The 21,701-nt window shown below is 38.4% G+C and overlaps 2 protein-coding genes across 2 annotated transcripts in view; both read left to right on the top strand.

Moving 5' to 3' along the window:
* The first annotated feature begins 683 nt into the window (after positions 1-683).
* LOC146484928 (guanylate-binding protein 6-like) overlaps positions 684-21,701 on the top strand; it is a 136,955-nt gene continuing 115,937 nt past the window's right edge. The window contains exons 1-5 of the mRNA XM_085103772.1: positions 684-832; positions 1,802-1,963; positions 3,123-3,280; positions 3,474-3,646; positions 4,076-4,262. Of these exons, the coding sequence (XP_084959898.1) occupies positions 769-832; positions 1,802-1,963; positions 3,123-3,280; positions 3,474-3,646; positions 4,076-4,262 (744 nt within the window). The 5' untranslated portion in view covers positions 684-768. The remainder of the gene's footprint in view (positions 833-1,801; positions 1,964-3,122; positions 3,281-3,473; positions 3,647-4,075; positions 4,263-21,701) is intronic.
* Positions 16,209-21,701, top strand: part of LOC146484932 (guanylate-binding protein 6-like) — a 34,366-nt gene continuing 28,873 nt past the window's right edge. Inside the window, exon 1 of the mRNA XM_085103771.1 lies at positions 16,209-16,223. The gene's annotated coding sequence lies outside the window, so the exon portion shown is untranslated. The remainder of the gene's footprint in view (positions 16,224-21,701) is intronic.

Genomic DNA, 21,701 nt, shown 5'->3' with positions numbered 1-21,701 from the left:
TTATTCATTCACCAGGCTGAAAATATACCATCACATTTCTTTCAAAACAAAAAACGTTTACCGTGACATAAAAGTGGCTCTACAATTGCGTGACTTCCGCTGACAAAAAGGGGGTTTTCCCACTAGAGAATAACTGAATGTATTTCAGTTTAAATTCATAGTGCATTCTATGAGTTTCTGGCACAATAATTGATGATCAGTAAAGGAAACAGACACTAAAGCACTAAAAATAATACAAAGACATAAAATAATATAAAGACATAAAGAAATAACTGATCGGTTTATGGTCTAGCTTGCACATGGCGATTTACTACATGTTTTACATGAAGGAAAGTGAAAAAAAAAAAAAAATGGAAAACCCCTTTTCATGGTAACCGAGACAAATAACATGTCATCAACAGAACCGCCGCGAAAACAGACTGAGCTATAAGTATATTTAGCTAATCTTCCGCTGTTTCCAAGAAAACGAACTGTTATCTACTGTTGCACGAAGATTCAAAAGCAGAGTAAACAGGTCGAAACATTCCGTCGAGATCGAGATCTACGCATAAACGTTAAGTTTATTTCGATAAGTTATCTTCTTCGCCGTCAGATTCTATTACCGGTATCTGGGCGATATTTCAGTTTCGAGTTTTGAGGGTTAGACGTGTTTAATTTGTTACTGACGTCGTGTTTACAACTGCTCTCACCACTATTGTGTAGCTTCCGAGAAAAAATGTAGGGGTTTCCCCGAAAAAGTATATTTCAGTTTCAAACGGGAAATGTAGAATGAACGAACGAAACTGTAATCACAGTTTATTCTTACAAGGAAAGAAAACGCTGGTTAATACAGGTAAGAACAAATTATATCTAAACTTGACTGAGGATAATTCGCCGTATTATGTTGCAATTTTAAAACAAAATGTATATTTTCTATTTCAAACCGTAATCCTATTCACTTCACCCTTGTTGAACTTACTGGCCATGTTTATTATTATTAGAAATGTCTTTCCGTTTTCGAGTTACCAAGTCCGCCTAATGACTATGTTCATTGTGGAAGTCTTGGAACGAAAAGACATTTTTAAAAAACCAACCGATTTATAGTATGTTAATGTGGAGTTCGACGTTTAAGATTTGCTTGTCTTCACTAGCCGATCGACTTTGTGAAAATCAGAAATTATTTAAAATGCAGTAATATTCAATTCAAGGATATATTGATCGCCGATTCTTTCATTAGCGACCGAAAACTGAATCTTCCAGTTGCATACTTTCACTTTCAAAAATCAAATAGGAAAATGTTGCACTGATTCCAGCATCTAAAAACTCTTTTTAATTATTCAAACGTCTATTGTCACAAAGCAGAGGTTTGCTGACGTGTATTACGGTCCCACGATTCGATGCCTTATATCTTAAACTTAGAGGTTTCCTAGCTGATGACTATTAACCGATTGGTAATGATTTGTCACACATTATAGTCTGGTTCTGTGGGAGAGACGGCATGTTTACTTTCCGCATGCATAATATAAGAATGCCTTTCAATTCTCTGACCTCAGGCAAGCAGCTAGATATTTATGTAGCCATTTCACCAGTCTGTAACAGGACATAGCGTTTTTTTTTTTAAGTCAATAGCGCCAACACAAGAAAAGAGCCTTATAAAAATGTTTACTGAACATAGCGAAAGGAAATGGGGAGATATTTTTACTAAACACTTAATTAGACTGCGAATTTGGAGCGTGCGCAACTGGACTGGCTCACAAATGCAACTAAATGCAAATTTTTATTTAATTTAAATTCAATTTACTCCGGGTCTCTGTAATATTAGAAGAAATGGACTTCAGAAGAAATACCGATATGGCGATCCCACTTTGTCTCCCGAACAACTGCCGCTGGAATTCTGCTACCAGTGAATACAACAAAACAGGGGAAAAGCGCTCATCACTGTACGTCGTAGATGAAGCCCTTCAAAAACTTAGGACGGTGAAAGGTAACCTATTATGTATGATACTGATGTCCTTATAGAATGATAGGAGTAACCCCTGAGATCCCACTTAAGCGGTGTTTTTATAAAGCCCATGCCACTACTACCACATGGATGGTGGGGGGCTGATACTTAAACTGGCACTTGAACCCCCCCCCCCCCCCCCCCCACCTTTAGGTCCCCCACCCTTTTACTTTTGCCTTTCAAAGTATGCACATAACCACAAAAGTACTTATAAATGAAGGTAAAATGTCTAACTATCTCAGGAAGACGTTCATGTTGGGGGTAGTTAAAGTTATTTTTTTTTTTGAAACGTAAGGGGTAAAATCCCCCATCCCCAGCCGCAATTAGCTTAAATTCTACTGTGGCAGTTAATTGCCATCTTGTAAAACAGAACATACCTGTTTTCATTGTTTGTGTTGTTGTGTTGGTATTTCCTCGAGGGTATTGTTACTTTCCCCGGTGCTTATGGCCAAAAACATTCGTACGTCAGTCTTTTTGTCCCTAAGCAAACTTGCCTTCAGGAAGTGGAGACAAGGTACGATTTAAAATATGTTCACCTTCTGCACGTTCATGTTTGAGCAACTTATCAATAAACATTTATCCTCAAAGAAAAATTCTCCTGCATAACTTCTGCTTCGCTAACACAACAAACGTTTTTACCCAAACTATATTTGTATTGTTTCAATTGGTGAAAAGGCCCAGAATCAACCGTACTTTTTAAAAGCTTAATATGAAATTTTTTGACAAAATAGTAAATGAGAAACGTCTTCCAGAAGCTTTTTCTCTTCAGTCTTGTTAGCGGTGATCAATACAACATTATTTTCTCTATGATTCAGGTAGGTCGACTGGGGAGCCGAGAGTTGATTTGTTTGTATTTGGAGATCTTAGCAGGGAGCTCGGCTAGGCTAGCTTTCACTGATTCTGTAAGGTTGACTGCCCTGACCATATTTTAAAAGACAAAGGGCTATGCGGTGGATGATACGAGCCAAGAGTTCATTTTTTTGTATTTGGAGATCTTAGAAGGGAGCCCGGCTAGGCAAGCTTTCATTCCGCTGCAAGGCTGCCGAGTTGCCCTGACCATATTTCAAAAGACAAAGGACTATGCAGTGAATGATACATTCTTTAAGAGTACACTCATTTTCTCTTGTATCTCATTTCTAAGGTCCTGTATGTGTTGTATCAATCGCTGGCTCATACCGGAAGGGGAAGTCTTACGTTTTGAGCGAAGCTTTTGATCAACCAGAGGTCTTTCCTCTGGGGCATCACTTTGACCCTGAAACTATGGGAATCTGGATGTGGATTGTACCGCAAAAGTTTCGGGTAATGTAAATCAACTTTGACTGTGATTTTTGTTCGATTTAGTAACTTACCTTTCCTTTTTATTAACCGTTCAATCTTCATAGTCAATGAAACCATTAACATTTATGAGTAGAACGAAGCCAAGTGCAACCGAATCCCTACTTCTTCTAAAATTGCTTTATGCATTCTGTACATGTTGAATGTTTTTTATTAGGACTCCAATGGCCGGGAGTGCACTGTTGTGTTATTGGACTCAGAAGGAATTGACGCTGTCAAGGGAGAAGGTTTAGATGACAATCAAATCTTTACGCTGAGTGTTTTACTAGCCTCTGTGCTGATTTATAACTCCTCTGGTGTTCCAACGAGACATGATCTAGATGGACTGGAATATCCTTTTCACGTTTGTTACCAGTTATTTGTTTTAGGGCTTATAATATTGGATTTAAAAGAATAAAGGAATGTTGATATTTCTTGAAGTTCAGCCTTTTAAGAAATCGATGTTCCACAAATCAATATTCCCCGATGTTTATTCACATTTTGTTTTAACATGTTTTTCTCTTAAAGCCAGAGTTTCGTATTCTACAACAATTTCCAGTCAATAGTAGCTAGATAGCTATCCTTTTCCTTTTTTCACTTGGCCGGTTTGTCTTGTCCTGTACTTTGTAATTACTTTCCCAGAGTTGTCGATCATATAGTGCGCAAACTTGATGCCCGCTGTTACTGGAAGACAATTAAGTTGATCGGATAATCAATTAAGTGCGTGATCTTCATGCCTGCACCTTTTATATGGAAGACAATTCTTTAACATATTTGCAGCTTTATTGTGAAATTATCTCAGCGTATCAGACTTCGTTCGAACAATGAACGAGGTAGCATGGTAGCTCCTCGAGAAGACACCGAGTTCTTCCATAAAACTTTTCCGTTCTTTATATGGCTTCTGAGGGATGTAACACAAGCCGTCCCACCTGACTGCAAGGACATCAAAGAGTACTTCTTGACAAGGGTATGTTTCTGGCTACTATCATCAACAGGATATGGCTGCATAAAGTAAAGGATTATACATATCGCATGATTGGCAAACCAAACCTGATTGTCGGTACGGGAACTTGAAGGAGAAAGGGATGAGTTATATATCACATATCGTGCACACATTTTCTAGCTATAGTTATAGCTAGCTATAGCTATTGTAGTAGTGATTGTGACAATCACAGAGATACTGAGTCGTCAGAGTCATCCAGAGATTCAAATTGATAATCACAACGGCAATGACAGCGACGGTGACAGTTACTGGACAGCAACAGTAATGAGTAACACTATCTGAGTAGCAGTTGTTGTAACAGCTTTACACCTCGATCTACTGTTTCTTTGGCAATTTATCTCTCAAAAGCTGATCCTTGCTAATACTCATTTCGCAGGTATTTAAAGACCAGGGTAGTTCACGAGGAGATCCAACTCAGGAAGTTGCTGAAAGCATTTTGCGTTTCTTTCCCGGATTCCAGGCCTTTAAACTGCCTCCACCCACCGTCGATGATGAAGTGCTAAGAAACATCAACCGCAACAAAAGTCAGTTAAATCCTCGTTTTCTGGAAGGGATAGAGCAATTCAAGCGATTACTGCGATCTATGCTTGCTCCTAAGCACAGCTTTAATGACGGAGAAGTTGTAACTGGTGAAGGTATGGCTTCATTATAATTCATGATCCCCTTAGTCTATAATAAGTCAGGTTTTCAAGGATAAAGTAGCTAATAATCACAAACGAATCATTAGTATGCTGTATTTTTATTGTTGTCATAGTATTTCTTTGGGCCATACTGACAAAGATCATATTTTTGTTAAATTTGTCATGGTACTCATTTTAGTCCAGGTTTAAAAAGCACTTCAGAGACATTACCAGCATTACCGACAGAAAGACTACATATTTATCTATCTCTCTGTCTGTCTGTTGTCTGTCTTTGTTACTCTCTTATTGTCTACTATGAAGTTAACTGTTTCCATTGTTCTCCGGTTGAATTGTCTTGGTACTTGATGGGTATTTTAAACAAAGTACACGGTAAACAATCATTTCATGAAAATAATTACATTGACTGTTTCTGCTTAGACTATGGCTTTCGAAAACCCTTTGTTATAGTGACATGTCAATCGTCGACTCAACATCTTTGTCTGTCAGTTATCACACTTCAACACTTTTCGAGTTTTTGTGAATATGATCATCAACCCAGTGGCTTAATTATATTTATTTGCAGGCCTTGCTGCCCTGGTCCAACTGTACGTGGAAGCCATCAACACTCCTGGCGTGATCCCTAACGTGCAAACAGCTTGGGAGACATTTGTGGTAACAAAGTGCACAGAGGCCTCTCATGCAGCACTCCAAATTTATGACGCCACCATGACTGCAGCACTGTCGGGCCAGCTTCCCTGTGATAGTGACAAAATTCGACAGAATCATGAACTGGCACTGGAGAAAGGTGTCACTCGGCTGGAAGCTGAGACATTTGGAATGTCTGCCATTACAATTGAGAAGTACCTGAGGGAATTGACGGTAAGTATCTTAACATACATTTGCAGTGCGTATAAGTACGGAGTATTAAATGTTAGTTACATGTCTCGCGTGAGACCGCAATTGAAGAACTTGCTTGCAGGCTAAATGTTAGTCTTTGTCCTGTTCGTCCTGGTAAGGTATTGGACTAATCTGAAGCTTCCCCGGCGTCAAGGTGAAAGTGGGTGGCAACATAAGACTGACTTCAAATAAAGTTTTGGCGTACCATATTTCTATGATCGGTCAGTCCATTTGTACAGCCTCAACACCTGAAGAGTTGTACACACACACACACACACACACACACAAAAAAAAAACGTGGAGGAAGTGGGGAGGGGGGAGAGGGGTGGTGAAGCCAAATACGCCCCTCCTCCTACGTGGCCGAGTGGTACAAAGAAAACAAAGACACGACCGCGAACTACAAATCAAAGAAAAAGATGACGAAAATCAACATAAGTGAAATTGATGGAAGTTTTAAAAGCATTTCATAAACTAAAGATTCCCCCCCCCCCCCCCCCCTCCTTTCTTGTTCTTTTTTTTTTTTTATTAATCGTTTCATTAGTTTCTTTACGGGTTGCTGTCCTTTTACATATTTATGTATCCATTTGTTATTTGCAGGCAACGTTCGACAAAAGGTTGGCTTCGTGGCATTTTGAAAATGAAAAATCAACTCGGGAGGCCTGTACTGTTCTTCTAAAGCAACTAAAGGAGCAACACCTGGATCCAGTCCTTGCTCGGCTACACGGAGAGGAGGGGGCCAGGGTATCGTTTGAAGACATTATACACGGATACAAAGGGATTGAAGAGGACTACAAGGTCCGTGCCGTTGGAGCCAAAGATGTCTGCGCCTCGGTGTTCTTCGAATTTCATCCGGTAACAACTATTTTGTTTACACGATCATTAAAAAAAAAAAAAAAAAATACCCGAGTGATACGGTCATTTTGAATGTCTCTCACGCCCCCAATCAAAGGTTTTCTTGAGGTGACTGAAACTTTTTTCCTTTTTTCTTGCGATAAGTATGACTCCTGATAGAAGCACTGGGATTTCCTTTCTTCGAGTGTGCCTGCGTTACTCGCTGAATAATACATCATTCTCATTCATTTACCAGGCTTAAAATATACTAACATTTATTCCATTGCGCGTATTCCACACACTGACATTCAAATCGTAGCGGTATATGCAGGATGTTTGTCCCATGAACCTCGTTAAATGGCTTAATCTCCCACGAGTCTCCTGTAGCTTGGTGGTAGAGCATCCGAAATAGTAATCCGAAGGTCTTAAATTCGCATCCTGATTTCCTCTTTCCGATCAGACCGTCTCCCGGAGACGAGCACGTGAGAAAACCCTTCCTTTTCTTTTTCTTTCGAGATTATTTGGCAAAGAGACTTAGCTTTATATCTGGTATTTACTAAGTTGTTTTGCATTGTTTAAAGTGTGCTTTATTATTTTTATCTTTTACTTTATTGTGTGCATATGATTCTTACTAGGTACTAATGGAAGAAATGCAGGGTTATCTGGGAGTGCTGCGACAACTGAAGGACTTCGACGAAAACTTAACTCGCGAAATTGCAGCCAGAGCCTATCAAGAGCAGGAAAAGATGAAGCTTGAGGTCAGTTTCATATGCGATACTACTTGATTGAAATTAAACCAATCACACATCTCTGGCAATCTAATAACGTGGACGTGCTGGTCTCACTTCCCTCCTCGAATGGCTTAAAGGGTTGGAAGAAATATTAAAAAAAACGAGAAAAAACCAAAGCAACAACAGGGTGAATGCGGTTTTATGCGGCTTGGTGTATTATTATAACAGAACATGAAAGGCTTAAAAGGAACGCGTATGGTGAGCAATGCCAATACATTCAAAGGAAATATTTCAAACCTTATGTTTTTTTTTTACATTGGTAGTGAAGTCTGAAGGTTGCAGGACAAAATACATTCTCTGCATATCATTTCCTATGAATAGAAAAAAAAACTGACATTAATTTCTGCTTGTGGAAAACGTACTCAGTCTTACTTTTTTTAGTATGGACGGTATGCAGTACAAAGAAAAAAAATTTAAAAGGAACGCGCTAACCTGAATCAATTTACTCCTTAAAAAAACTTGTGATTCTTGACACACACACCGCACAAAAGAAAAATATGAAATAAGAAAACAGTAATAACAGAAGAGAGAAAAAGAAAAAAAAAAAAACGAAAAATCGTTGCCGGCGTTCTTCATCTTCCTTTTGATTAAGATATATTTTGCTCAAACGTTTTCTGCTCTCGATAATCATTTTACATGGTCTTGCATTTTTTAAACATACTTCTCTGCCTTATACCCCCTTATTGAAGAGTTAGTTGTTCGCATTTCTGCTATTGGACAGTGTACGTTGCCAATTGCTCCTTTAATTTTAATCTACTAGAATGTAGAGAAACCATGCAATTTTTTTTTTATACGAGAAAGTTCTATTGTTTTCCTTAGGAGGAGCATGCCCGACTGCAGCAAGAAAACAGAGAAAGGCAGATGGAGGTACACACAGCGTCTTTTTGTCTATTTAGTCTTTCTTTTTTAGGATTTACTTCGAAATCCAATACATTTTTGGGGCTGTCAGCCAGGAAGCGAGCTCGCGATTGGAAATCCTGACACCTTTTTCTAAGAAAAATACAAGGTCATTGTTCTGCAGAGAATGGGTCAAGAGAACGTTTATCACAGCACATAACGAAGAATACCTTTGCTGATGCCCCGTTCATATTTTTTTAATTGACTCATTTCATATATTTAGATTCTTACTTGATTACTGGGTATAAAGCTACAAAGGGAAGTTCAACGACGAAAACTATATCGAGTTTCAAATATAATTATTAATTTTTTTGTATTCCATATGTTGAGTCCTAGGTAGTTGCAATCTCTCATTTGTTTCTTATAATTAGTGCACTGATACGCCCCTAAATTCGTTTTAAAAGCCTGTCATTACAAAATTCTGAGGCCTGAATTAGTCTTAATATGGTCTTTAAAAATAGATGGAGAAGCTACATGAAAAATTCGCAGATGAAAGGAAGAGACTCCGTGAGCAGATGGAAGCAGATACCAAGGCTCAACAAGATCAAATGGAGAACATGATGAAGGCAAGCATGAATAGAGCTGAAGAAGATCGAAAAGCTTTCATGCAAGAAAACCAAGCGCTAAACGCACGTCTCGGGGAAATGCAGAGGTCGAATAATGAAATGCAGCAAACGATTGACGGCTTGAAACAACAGCTACTGCAGAACAGGGAAAGACAGCATGAAGTAAGGAAGCCAGGATTCTTTGATAAAGCGCTGGAGGTGGTGAGCGGAGTGGCGGACGTGGCGGGAAAAGTGGCTGGTGCCGTGACTTTGGCGACCAAGTGTAGTGTTATGTAAAAACTCTTTAAACTAGCTACACAAGATTTTCTTTCTGTTTTCTTGATTATAACTTTGATTGATCGATATAATACATAAGTTTAAGCCTCACTTGACTAACAATAAAAGCAACTCGAATCTCAGTGCTGACGTCCAGGCTTCGAACAACTCGGCGCTAATATTTTGTTCCTGCATGAAGACTTAGTCTCATGTAGCAAGAATTAAACTTTTTTAACCACAAAAGCTGGAGGTGTAGCAAGATAGAGTCAATTTACAAATCCAAACGTATCCAAGAGCCCTTTTCAGCATTACTTGCGTATCGTATTCGAATAGCAGGGAATTGTAAGCTTGTAACTGTAAGCTTTCGATATAAAATCTCTTGATTTGTCATGTAAGCTCCTGAAATAGCAATAAAACTGACTAAAACCCGTGTATTGTGGCAATCCCGTAAAATCCGAACCACAAACGGCACTTAACCTTGCCAGCTTCAAGAGTTTTAAGTCTATGACGATGGAACTTGGAGGGTAAGGGGGGTACACCACACGTCACAAACTGACAATTTTATCTGCTGACAGATGGTATAACTTTTTTATCAAAATTAATTTTCAATCCAGTTTAACTAAAAGAAATTGCATCTTTTAGAGGATATTGTAATCAATATCATAATATATGATGACGACGATAGTGATAAAAGGGGGCTCGCGTGAGGTCTTACCCACTGGACTGGCTTTATTCCAGAGGCTTTTTTCACTTTGTGCGACAGCATCATACTTCCAAATCCCCTGTTTGAATATTATTCTGCTGTCTGTGATGGAAGAAGAAAGATTAATCTTGACTACTTAGACAAACTTCAAAGGGGTGCGGTCGCTATCATTAAGGGTCGCAATCTCCAGTAGCATGAAATTAATTGCACTCTCAAATGGCCTTGCCCTCAGATCTTCTGAAATATACCTTAATGGCCTTGCGCCTGCTTACGTCTTGCATAAATCTCACTACTCGCTTTTAACACCCGAAATAAGGACCTTTTTCGTCTGGCCCTTGTAATGACTGTTAAATACCAACATTGTTTTTGCCACAACGGGAATGTGGAATGACTTGACCAGCCGGCCTTAGAAATTAAACCTCCCTTCGGAAATTTGAGAAGGGTCTATGGTCTCATTTCTATAGCCAGGATATGTAAATATCAATATAGCACTCAGTAGTTTAAAAAGCAGGGGCGGACCATGATCAGACCATGGCACGCAGACAAACAACCACACCGTTTTTTATCGCTACAATGAAATTCACCTTTGGCTGTGTGATAATATCGCGTAAATGTGTTTGTTGTTTTTGTTTCATTCAGTCGACAGAGGGACCTAAAGTAAACAGTTTAAGAGCAATTCTCCAGGAAAGTGAAGCAAAGTTGGAAATGAAAAATTTTAACCCCCCTTCAATTCTCGTGTGGAGGTAAGTTTCTGAGATGATGATACAAGTAGCTCGCATACACTTGACAAAGCTTGACAAAGAATAGTTGACAAGTTCCAAAACATGGTCGTAATGCTTGCGATTTCTGCCGTCGAGCACCTAAATTTATCAATATTATCCAACCAGGAAGTAAAGTAAATGTGTCGGGATCAATGTACAAAGCAAATGCAAGCCTTTGAACAATCCAAAGTAACGTCGAGTCAGATATAGCGATAGTCGACAAGCCAAGAATGGTGAATAAACTGAACGCGTAGGCCGGAAGTCCAAGAAGCACGACTGCTGACCGGATGCAACACAATGTAACTGGATGTAACACCTGGTGTAATTGTAAGTGTAATGATATCCTCTTGTAATGGGGTTGTTTTACGATGGCAATTGTGAAGAAAGCCGAACAAAAACAAAAACAAAAAAAAAAAACAACAAAAAAAACCGAAAACAGAAAAACCGAATGAAGACAAAAACAAAGGAAATGAAGCTGAACTGAAGCTTGGGTGAAAATTGATCGCATGATCATAATAGCCGCACTCCAAAAAAAGATTGCTTTTTAGACTGTGAAAATGCAATTACAAATTTAGTTATGATTAACTATTCGTGACAAGAGAATGAAAAATTCGCATGTGAAATGTTACATTTATTTGCCTGCACGGCAAAGAATAAGATCCATTTCGTCGCTGATTTCATCACGGTTTATACCAAGTCCGTAGGCTTGGAAATATCCCTTTGACATTCACTGAGTTTTATATTGTTTCCACTGCACTCACAAACTTCCCTTTTGGGATTTGAAAAAGAACAACTTTCCATTGTCCCGACCAGGATATTTTCCTTCACACGACGATATGCAAATTTCCCTTACAGTGTTTTTGTTCGACGGCCAAATTTACTTCCGGTCACGCCTTCCCCCACCCAAAAAAAACAACAACAACAAGAAACAAATAAATAAACAAACAAACAGAAAAAATGCCAAAATTTGGGCTAGTATTAGGTACTGAATGTGAAAATTTATCGGCCTGGAGAAGACTCATTTATTTCTGGAGGAGAGGTGGGTCAAAAATTCGTAACTTTTAATGTGTACGCTAATGCCCCAGATCAGCGACGTATCCTACATGCAGGCCATCCTTAACATCCAATAAGTAATAAATTAAAAAAAAAAACAAACAAACAAACAAACCCAGGAAACGTGGGCGGCTTATCTGGTTGCGTAAAACGATCAGTGAAGCGCTTTTATTTTGTCGTCTTTATTCACCACTGCAAAACAGTCATGAAAGCGGATCAAAAGTCGTCCTTTTATCCCTCTATCAATGATATATTGTACCAAAAATATCTAAAGAAGAGACAATGCCATTGCGACAATGTCGCTTTATCTGAACCTACAAAAACGCGCGTATATTGCACTCTAAAGCCTGACATCCGGTCAGCAGTTTTGCTCCTCGCATTTCCGGTCTACATACAACAGATCGTAAACAACGATTTCTTCGCTTGTCAACCATGAACCACGGAATGTACGGCTCGATTTAGCCAAAGACTTTATTCAGAATCGTCGCAGACATGCATTTGCTTAGCTGTGATTTTGATCCATCTATTTAACTTCCTGGATGGATTGTATTCTCGGTTTTCAGTGTCACGCCATTGAAAAAAAAAAATCGAAACCATTCCATGAATGAAGTCAGGAAATTGACATGGTATAGAGGATAAATAAATAAGGCATCTATCCAAGTGTCAGGTCTGTGCGGCATTCCGTACTCGAGTTATTTGACAAAATGTTCCACATAAATTTATAGAGCTTAGTCCTCCCTCTGAGGGGCACAAACATGGCGGCCGGAAATAGGAAAAAACATCTGGAGTTCACTTTTGCCAGAAAAGAGGTTTGTTTGCCCTTGTGAATTTACGGATGTTTAGATTAACATTTCTCCTCAAACTTAAATTGTTTAGAATGATGAAAATCACCCGAAGAGTCATTTTTAAGATTCGGAGAAGCTCTGTCACGGCCGTCCTCCTGATGTCACGCACGATGGAAACTCGGAAATTGAAACTGTTCTATTTTCAAAAGGAAGCACGACATCGAGCTAAGAAATTGTGAACAGACATATTTTTAGGTAATCTTTCCTTGAATGAAGGTAAAAAATTTTGTAGGCCTCCCAGTTTTGAATTCTAGAATTTGGTGACGTCACGTGAAAACCGAGAATTGATGAATTATTTCGATACTCGACACACGACTGTGTTTGACCTGTTCGACTGTTCTTTATTCGGGTTAAGGGACCGATCCTTAAATCGAGTGTATGAAAAATCCCCCCCCCCCCCTCAAAAAAAAAGTCTTTCAAACAAAAGTTTTACCCCCCACTGCAATGACTGTTTGAAAATTTTACCCCATCCCCCCCTCCCCCCCCCGCCTTCCATGGCTGGCCTGGTGGTTGAATTGTTGAGAAGTTCTTGGGCACAACGCTTGGTTACATGCGGAAATCGCTAGCTCTCTGATTCTGAACTGGTAAGAGAAACAATCAGAAGTTAGGCGAAATTCAAGTGAGGGAACGTACCTTGGAATATCTCTTCAATGTCTTGATAATAACGACGTTTTGTTGTTGCTGGAGTCTATTCTTCAGTTGTCAAAAGCAGGTACACAGAAGGTCAAAGCAGCTCGGGGTTTGAGAGCAGTACAGGAGCATTTGATGTATGGAAATGGATATATGGATTTTGAAGAAGCTTACCATCTCTATTCGTCTTTTGGTCAATTGTTTTGCCCAGATAAAGAAGCCTTCAGAGATAAACTGCTTGATGAAATACACGGTTTGCCTGTCTATGTCATTACTCAACCTATTACGTGCAAGATCTTTGTCGCTCTGAAGAATAGTAGCGATATGGAGAAGTATCTAGTCGATTTTACCAACGCTATGATTGATGAGAAGAATGATTGCTAAATACATTTAGTTGGTAGCCTTAAACTTTTACCCCCCTCACTTTTCGTACAAGGTAGAAAATTACCCCCACCCCTCCCCCCCAAAAAAAGAGCCCGTTTAAAAAAATTACCCCCCCCCCTCAAAAACTACCGCCCCCCCTCCCCCCCCCCCCCTAGGATGTAATAGCAAGGCTAAAATAACTAAGAAGGGGGGGGGGGGGCGGGGCGAGCAAAATGGTTAAACAAAACTACTCTCCCCCTCCCCGGCCCGTCACAGCTTAGGAAATTTAAGATGCAACGAGAACATAAAATCAAAGGCTCCTGTGAGCCAACTCGTGAATGCAGATGACACATCAGTAATTAAAATTTAGACGGCTACGGAAACTTCCTTGAAAGCTAAAAGAAATTATGTCTTTGCCCGGTTATGTAACGAAAAATAACCATTCTTGTACTATAAAAATGATTGTCAAATTATTCTCTACAGATTGAATAAGCCGATTATTCTGATGCGCCGATTAAAAAAAATGACGTGTTTTTTTTATTGAAAGTTCATAGAGGCACGCCACGTGCAGCTACATTATGGAAATTTGTGTCCGATAGTCCGGGGCTACTAGATTTTGCGATCGGGCTAGTGGATTCTGACCATCACTTGCCCGATGGGCAAGTGAAGTTTTTTTGGGAATTAAAATTACAAAATTACTGTAGGGCATACTTTTTTTAACTTCCAGGAAGATGTGTTTTTCAAGCCGATATCACAAAGGGAAATCTGTTCAACAAAGTATCGCATTACATTTCACGCCCGACATAAATGCGTGAAATTTTTCCTTTGGAGTTCAGTTCACGCAATCCTCAAGTAAAATAAATGAAATATGACAAGCTCTTGCTAAATAAGAATTATTTATCGACCGCGTCCTTTTGCTTTCCCATAAATTACCAGTTGTAAATTGCGAAAATGAAACATTTTTTCCCTTTGAAACCTCTATGAAAGCTGACAACATCTTAAAATGTTCATTTCACCAGAATTTTGCATAATTTTGTTTACGACGTCACTGATGCGTGACATGGCACTTTCCGCTTTCTCACGCATTCTTTTTGACTAAAACGATTCAATTCTTAAAAGACACCGCACTTCGTGGATAAAACGAAAAAACCTATAACTTTGCTCAGATTCAACGAAAAATCTCCATTCTTACACTAAAATGATTGTCAAATTATTCTCTACAGAATGGATTAGAGAATTCTGATGCGTCGTGAAAAACATTTTCACGTCTCTTTTTTTTCACTAATTGAGTTGACGACCCCGGCCTTTCTGAAAAAACTGAAAAAACATGTAACTTTGCTTAGATTTAACGAAAAATCTCCATTCTTGCACTAAATGATCGTCAAATTATTCTCTACATATTAAATAAGAATCACCTGATGCGCCGTGAACAAAAAATGTTCGCGTGTTTTTTCCACTAATTGAATTTAAAACTCATTGACTGCGCACGCCCGAAAGTTGACGACAGAACCGAACGACCAACCAAGCGCACAGTCAGCTATCGCTATAACTCTTTTATTGCGCATGCGCGCATTCACGAGTTAAGAAGAAGTAGATTTATTAAGCAATCGATAACTTTGCACCTGCGTCACACTTTTTGGTACATTTCTCAGCCGTTTTCTTTTTACATGGACAACCACTGAAATTTCCTATTTTTAATTTTTTTTTCTCTTTTTAAATTTGGAATCGGGCAGTGAGAATCCGACTGCAAGAAAATTTTGGACATATTTGTGTGGCTTTGGACAACGTGCGAATACTAAATTGTTATAAACTAAGGGCATAACAAAAAGTTTATTTCAACAGCTTTAACGGTTTGAGATTGGTTGATTTCGATCCATTTTGGTTCTTATTGCCGATTCACAAGGCAGGAGTGCCTTCGTTGCCGTTGTATATAAAAACAAACTGTTAGCGAAAGAAACTGAAAGGTAGTAAACAAATTATTGAATGTTGTGAAAAGGCACTTGCAGCATCATAGTTCAAGACTGATTGATCAGTGCACAAATCTGTTTTAATCGGTGATAATGTTTTTGGCACATAATTTTTTAACGTTCAAAAATTCTAGGGGGTGGGGGGGGGGCGTCAAGCCCCCCATGCCCCTCCCCCTGCTACGGGTCTGTAGAGGCCTTCCTTCCTCTTATTATTTCACAGACTGTCATAAGCTCTACCTTTTTCATTATCACAACGTCTTGATGTCTTCAGGATACCTCTGACAAGATCCAAATAGATCTCCTAACGAGGAGTCACCCGAAAAACGCGTGACAAAGATATAGCCTGCAAGTGCCCTTGTTTTTTCGTCAAGCCTTCTTTCGCAAATGTCTAATCCTACGAGGTCATTTGCTTCGTAGACTTCTGAGCATTCCTATCGATGGTGCTGCTGAGGGAAAACAAAACCCTCGATTAATGATTAACGATTTTCATATGGTAATTTCAATTTCTCATATTTTGATTTCCTGATATTATCTTAATTGCTTAGGCTCGATAAGTGATTTTAAAGTTAACCTTTTCATAAGCTTGTCATAATTTTATCCTGAAATTCACGTGTATTTGTGTGCATTTCACGTGGCTCGCCTTTTTTGTAGCGAATCAGAGTAGAGGTTGACTTTATGACTCATCAGTAATTTTACTCTCGTTTTATCGCGTTCGGTGAGTTTGAAGACAAAGAGAATCGAAGACGGTGAGTAATCTAATTCTTCTTATTTTCAGATGCAGATAACTAAAGAGCGGAGGATTTTCATAAAACATGCCATCCTTTTATCTTTGAAGTTCAATTTGGATTAATCGTTCTATCCAGCGACACTTTTGAGAACAGCGTGTTCGACCAAGAATCCACGGCAAAGTTAAATAAGAAAATTTCCCACGCGTGTGCTCTATGCAATGATAGTTTCCGAGTCTATCTTTTCATTTCCATTTTTTTGTTAGCAGTTAATTATTTACGTAATATGATTTCTCTCAGTCGTTACCAATCGTACAGTGTTGTAAGCTATGTGGTATAGTTTGTATATCAGCTTGCTTCTCTTGGAGATTAAGTTTGCGAAGTTTCACATCATTGGGACAGATTATGCCATAGTTTTGAAGGAGTGCTGCTGCTACTACTGTAATTTTTGATACAACATAACTATTTCCCAGGGAGGTTTGTGGAGAAGATTTTCTCATTCTTCCAATGGCAGCTTTACTCCATACATCATTACAAATAAAAAGGCAGACTGATAAAGGAGAATAGTTTTTCTAATCAAGTGATTGATCTTGCAGTACACAAAAAGCGGTATGCGGTTAGTTTCAAGCGCAAAGTATTCAACTACCTAATGACGTCAACGGTTTTAATTTCTAATTTGTAAAATGCAAAACCTTGAAAATCTCAGCAACAAGAGAAGGGATCTCCATCCCTCATTTTGAAACGCCTGTCAAATAAGCATTAATTACTTTTGTGTTGCGGCATCAGTGCATAGTTTCGTTCGGAAAATATCACTGTGAACTTAAAGTGCCCCTAACCCTTCAATTTGTTTTCTTTTGGTAGATTTCCATATCTTTCAAGAACTCATTTTCGAAAAAAATTTTGATAAATATTGAATTCTTTTTTTTTTACGAGCGCTAGAAGTGAAGGCAGTCTTGTCGATATTTTCACCTATCGTTCGCATTAGTCCCCCACTCGGCCAAATGTGGAGCGTGACGTAAGAAAAGGACATCGTGCAAAAATATCCGAAGATTCGCGGTAATGCTTCAATTGTAAACAGAGAAAATGGTTGGAAAATGTGTGGTTTTTGGATGCAGCAACTCTCGAAATGTAGAGAAAGGAATCAGCATGCATAAGATTCCTTCTGAATCCTTCTGAATCCTTCTGGTATCCTTTTCTTACGTCACAGCTAAGAAAGTGTCAAATATCGGACGCTTCTCATTGGCTCGTTCCTAATGAGCCCACGAGAGAAAAATTTGTCCAGCGGGGCTTAAAGGGCGCAAAAATTTAAAAATTTCAGTAACTTTTAGCGCTCGTAAAATAAAAAGGATTCAATATTTCTCAAAAATTTTTTCGAAAATGAGTTCTTGAAAGATATGGAAATCTACCACGAGAAAACAAATTGAAGGGTTAGGGGCACTTTAATGATCACCTAACATTGCCCCTCTGCATTCTTCAAACACTACTCCCAACTTGGTAGTCTTAGCGACAGCTACGACCAATTCAGTTAATCTTATACCATTCGCCGAAGCAGTGTTTTGCTCAAAACCACTGGTACAAATCTATTGCGTGACGACCAACTTTTATTTCTCGGAATTTGCAAGCTGTATAAATAAAAGATTTATATGCCTAACCATCGTCCCTTTCAACGGAAACTGGCGCCTATCCCTTGGAAACAATTCATTACCTAAGGTCTGATCAGAAATCGCTAACCTCTACAGAAAACAGTCAAGAAAGTTTTCACTTCAACTGCTGCCTTGTTTAAAGGTGCGTAAACTTAAAATTTATTGTCAGGGTCTGGCACTATCATTATGCCAAGCGCTCTGGCCGGGTCTCCTCCCTTGATCGATATTGAAACCTTGCAAAACAACTTTGTTTTGATAGAATTATTTAGGCAACCAAGAAATCTTCGCAAAAGAGCGTCTAATTGCGAGACGTTGTCAGCATAGGGTTGACAAGGGAAGAAATTCGTCAAATTGTCCTATGGAGAAAGCATTTCGAGTGGCTTTTAGATTCCGGAATGTATATTTGCTTTCAAACACGACCGGCAGTTGGTGGAATTCAAATGTGATGTGCGTTAATTTGGCTTCTGTTAATTTAATAAATTAATCAATTAGCTAACTTTTTGGACATTGCTTTCGTATTCTGAGGAAAAATCAAATCGTAGTGTCTAACTCGTTTGCAAGAGATATTTTGATTTGCGGTCAACTTCCGCGTAGGATCAAGTTAAAGGCATCCATGTTGTTTTTACCTTCTAGAATGAAAAAAAGGAAAAACCTTTTACAAAACTCAGAACGTTAGGAAAATCATAGTCGTCACCTGCAAGGAATTGGTAATCAGACGAATACTCTCAACAAACGTATCCATGTGATCAAAGAATTTATTGACGCCACCGTTATTTGCTTTAAACACGAGAGCAGTTGATGGAATTCAAATGTGATGTGCGCTAATTTGGCTTCTGTTAATTTGATAAATGAATCAATTAGCTAATGTTTTGGACATTGCTTTCGTATTCTAGGACGAAATCATATCGTAGAATCTAACTTGTTTGCAAGAGATAGTTTGATTTACGGTCAACTTCCGCGTGAGATCAAGTTAAAGGCATCCATGGCGAATGCTTCGTGGCAAAAATTAATTATGTGCATAATATATATATGTTGCTATTTTTACCTTTTAGGATAAAAAAAAGGAAAAACCTTTTACAAAACTCAGAACGTTAAGAAAATCATAGTCCTCTCCCGCAAGGAATTGGAAATCAGACGAATACTCTCAACAAACGTATCCATGTGATCAAAGAATTCATTGACGTCACTGTTATTTGCTTTCAAACACGAAAGCAGTTGATGGAATTCAAATGTGATGTGCGCTAATTTGGCTTCTGTTAATTTGATAAATGAATCAATTAGCTAATGTTTTGGACATTGCTTTCGTATTCTAGGACGAAATCATATCGTAGAATCTAACTCGTTTGCAAGAGATATTTTGATTTACGGTCAACTTCCGCGTAGGATCAAGTTAAAGGCATCCATGGCGAATGCTTCGTGGCAAAAATTAGTCATGTGCATTATATATATGTTGCTATTTTTACCTTTTAGGATAAAAAAAGGAAAAACCTTTCACAAAACTCAGAACGTTAGGAAAATCATAGTCGTCACTCGCAAGGAATTGGAAATCAGACGAATACTCTCAACAAACGTATCCATGTGATCAAAGAATTCATTGACGTCACTGTTATTTGCTTTCAAACACGAAAGCAGTTGATGGAATTCAAATGTGATGTTCGCTAATTTGGCTTCTGTTTATTTGATAAATTAATCAATCAGCTAACTTTTTGGACATTGCTTTTGTATTCTGGGACGAAATCAAATCGTAGAATCTAACTCGTTTGCAATAGATATTTTGATTTGCGGTCAACTTCCGCGTAGGATCAAGTTAAAGGCATCCATGGCGAATGCTTCTTGGTAAAAATTAGTTATGTGCATTATATATACATATATATATATATATATATTTATGTTGCTATATTTCACTTTTAGGATAAAAAAAAAGAGGAAAAACCTTTAACAAAACTCAGAACGTTAGGAAAATCATAGTCGACACCCGCAAGGAAATCAGACGAATACTCTCATTAAACGTATCCATGTGATCAAAGAATTTATTGACGTCACCGTTCTTGGAAACATTGTTTATGAATTAAACTGGAATGAAGCAACTTCGTGGATCGGATCGAAGAAGCTAAGAAACTTCTCATTTTGGTTCTTTCGTGGGGATGTTTTCTAGGTTTCCATTTTTTTAAATCACGATTTTCGTCAAGTTGTTCATCGAATATCTGCATTTATTAGTTAACACATTGTAACACTGTCCAAACAGTATGTTAATAGTGCGCTCATTTATATTCGTCGTCTGTACACAACAGTCTGTACTGGCTAAAGCAAATTAGCTCAGTCTAAACATCGTGAAAACTAAGTTTATGGTTGGTTCTTGTCAGATGTTTCTTGCAGAGAATTGTACTGAACTTTGTATCCAATTAGACAACCAACCAATTAGCAGGGTTGAGCATGCCAAATCATTAGGTTTTATTATTGATGGCCGACTTTCATGGTCCAATCCAATATCCTCGGCAATCGCTGCCCTGAGGCGCATAAGGTCCCTTATTTCCTAATCCTCTGCTGTACAAATATATAACACTTAAATCCAACCCATTTTCGATTACTGTGCCCCCGTTTGGGATGGATTGAGTTCTTATCTATGTGAGAAACTGCAAAAATGGCAAAACCGAGCAGCTAGGGTTATTCTGCAAGCCAACTGCGAGGTAAACTCAAGCCTGCTTCTTAAAACATTGAAGTGCGACCAGCTATCTTTAAGAAGAAGAAAGCAAAAAGCTATGATGATGTTGTAAGTCCATCAACGGGTAAGTCCAAGTGTACTTGCATGAATTATTCAGTGAGCGACACACAGACTATGACTTGCGTGATTCTTTCCGTAAGTAAAACTTACCCAAGCCGCGTACTTACTATTTGTAACTGTGGAATTCTCTTCCTGAAAGTATTAGGGCGATCAGATCAATTGGGATTGATTGGATTGAAACAATCGATTTCCACTCGGCAATTTTGTAAATCAGTTTTTTTTTTATAGTTATTTTTAATTAATTTTTGCAAATGATTGTAATTAAATTACTATTGTCATTACTGATGAAGATTTTTAGCCGAGTTTAAATAAAGAACTACCACTACAGGTATTCCGCGATTTCGTTTGTCGGGGAGAAGAATGTAACCAATAGAGGCCATCTCTAGATTTCTGCAATAAAGCTGGCTTTCAATGTGGAATAATAATTACTGATGAAGATTTTTAACCGAGTTTAAATAAAGAACTACCACTACAGGTATTCCGCGATTTCGTTTGTCGGGGAGAAGAATGTAACCAATAGAGGCCATCTCTAGATTTCTGCAATAAAGCTGGCTTTCAATGTGGAATAATAGAACAGTTGTCTTTTATGGGCACTTACAAAAAAAATTCACATTTGTAAACGAAGGAGTTTTAAAACACTTTTAGGCCTGATAGTTACTAGTATCAATTCCTACTTACTGTATCAGTACATAATTACGTTTACGAAAATATCAGAATGATGCCCCCCGCATTCTTAAAATTTAATCCCAACCGTTTACGCTAAGAAATTATATAAATATCAGCAACGTTTCATTGAGGCTTTAAGGATAAATAGTTTTCGTAAAGATAGTGCAATTATAAAGTTACGAGTATTAAATAATACTTTTGCTAATAAACTACATTCATTCTTGGCTAGTTTCACTCGTTGCTACTTTTAGCTATATAGCTACGACTAGTTATTCAGTAATGTTTTCCAGCCGCTGAAACAGTGTTTGTTGTTCAAAAGCAGCCCTGAGTCTAATGAGTGACGATTATCTTTTCTCGGAATTTTCAAGCCGCAATAAAAGATTCGAATTCAGGTAACCAATATTCATC

Source organism: Pavona decussata, unplaced genomic scaffold (genome assembly GCF_977016875.1).
Source record: "Pavona decussata unplaced genomic scaffold, jaPavDecu1.1 SCAFFOLD_28, whole genome shotgun sequence".
NCBI lineage: Eukaryota > Metazoa > Cnidaria > Anthozoa > Scleractinia > Agariciidae > Pavona > Pavona decussata.
This window is presented reverse-complemented; position numbering and strand designations above follow the sequence as displayed.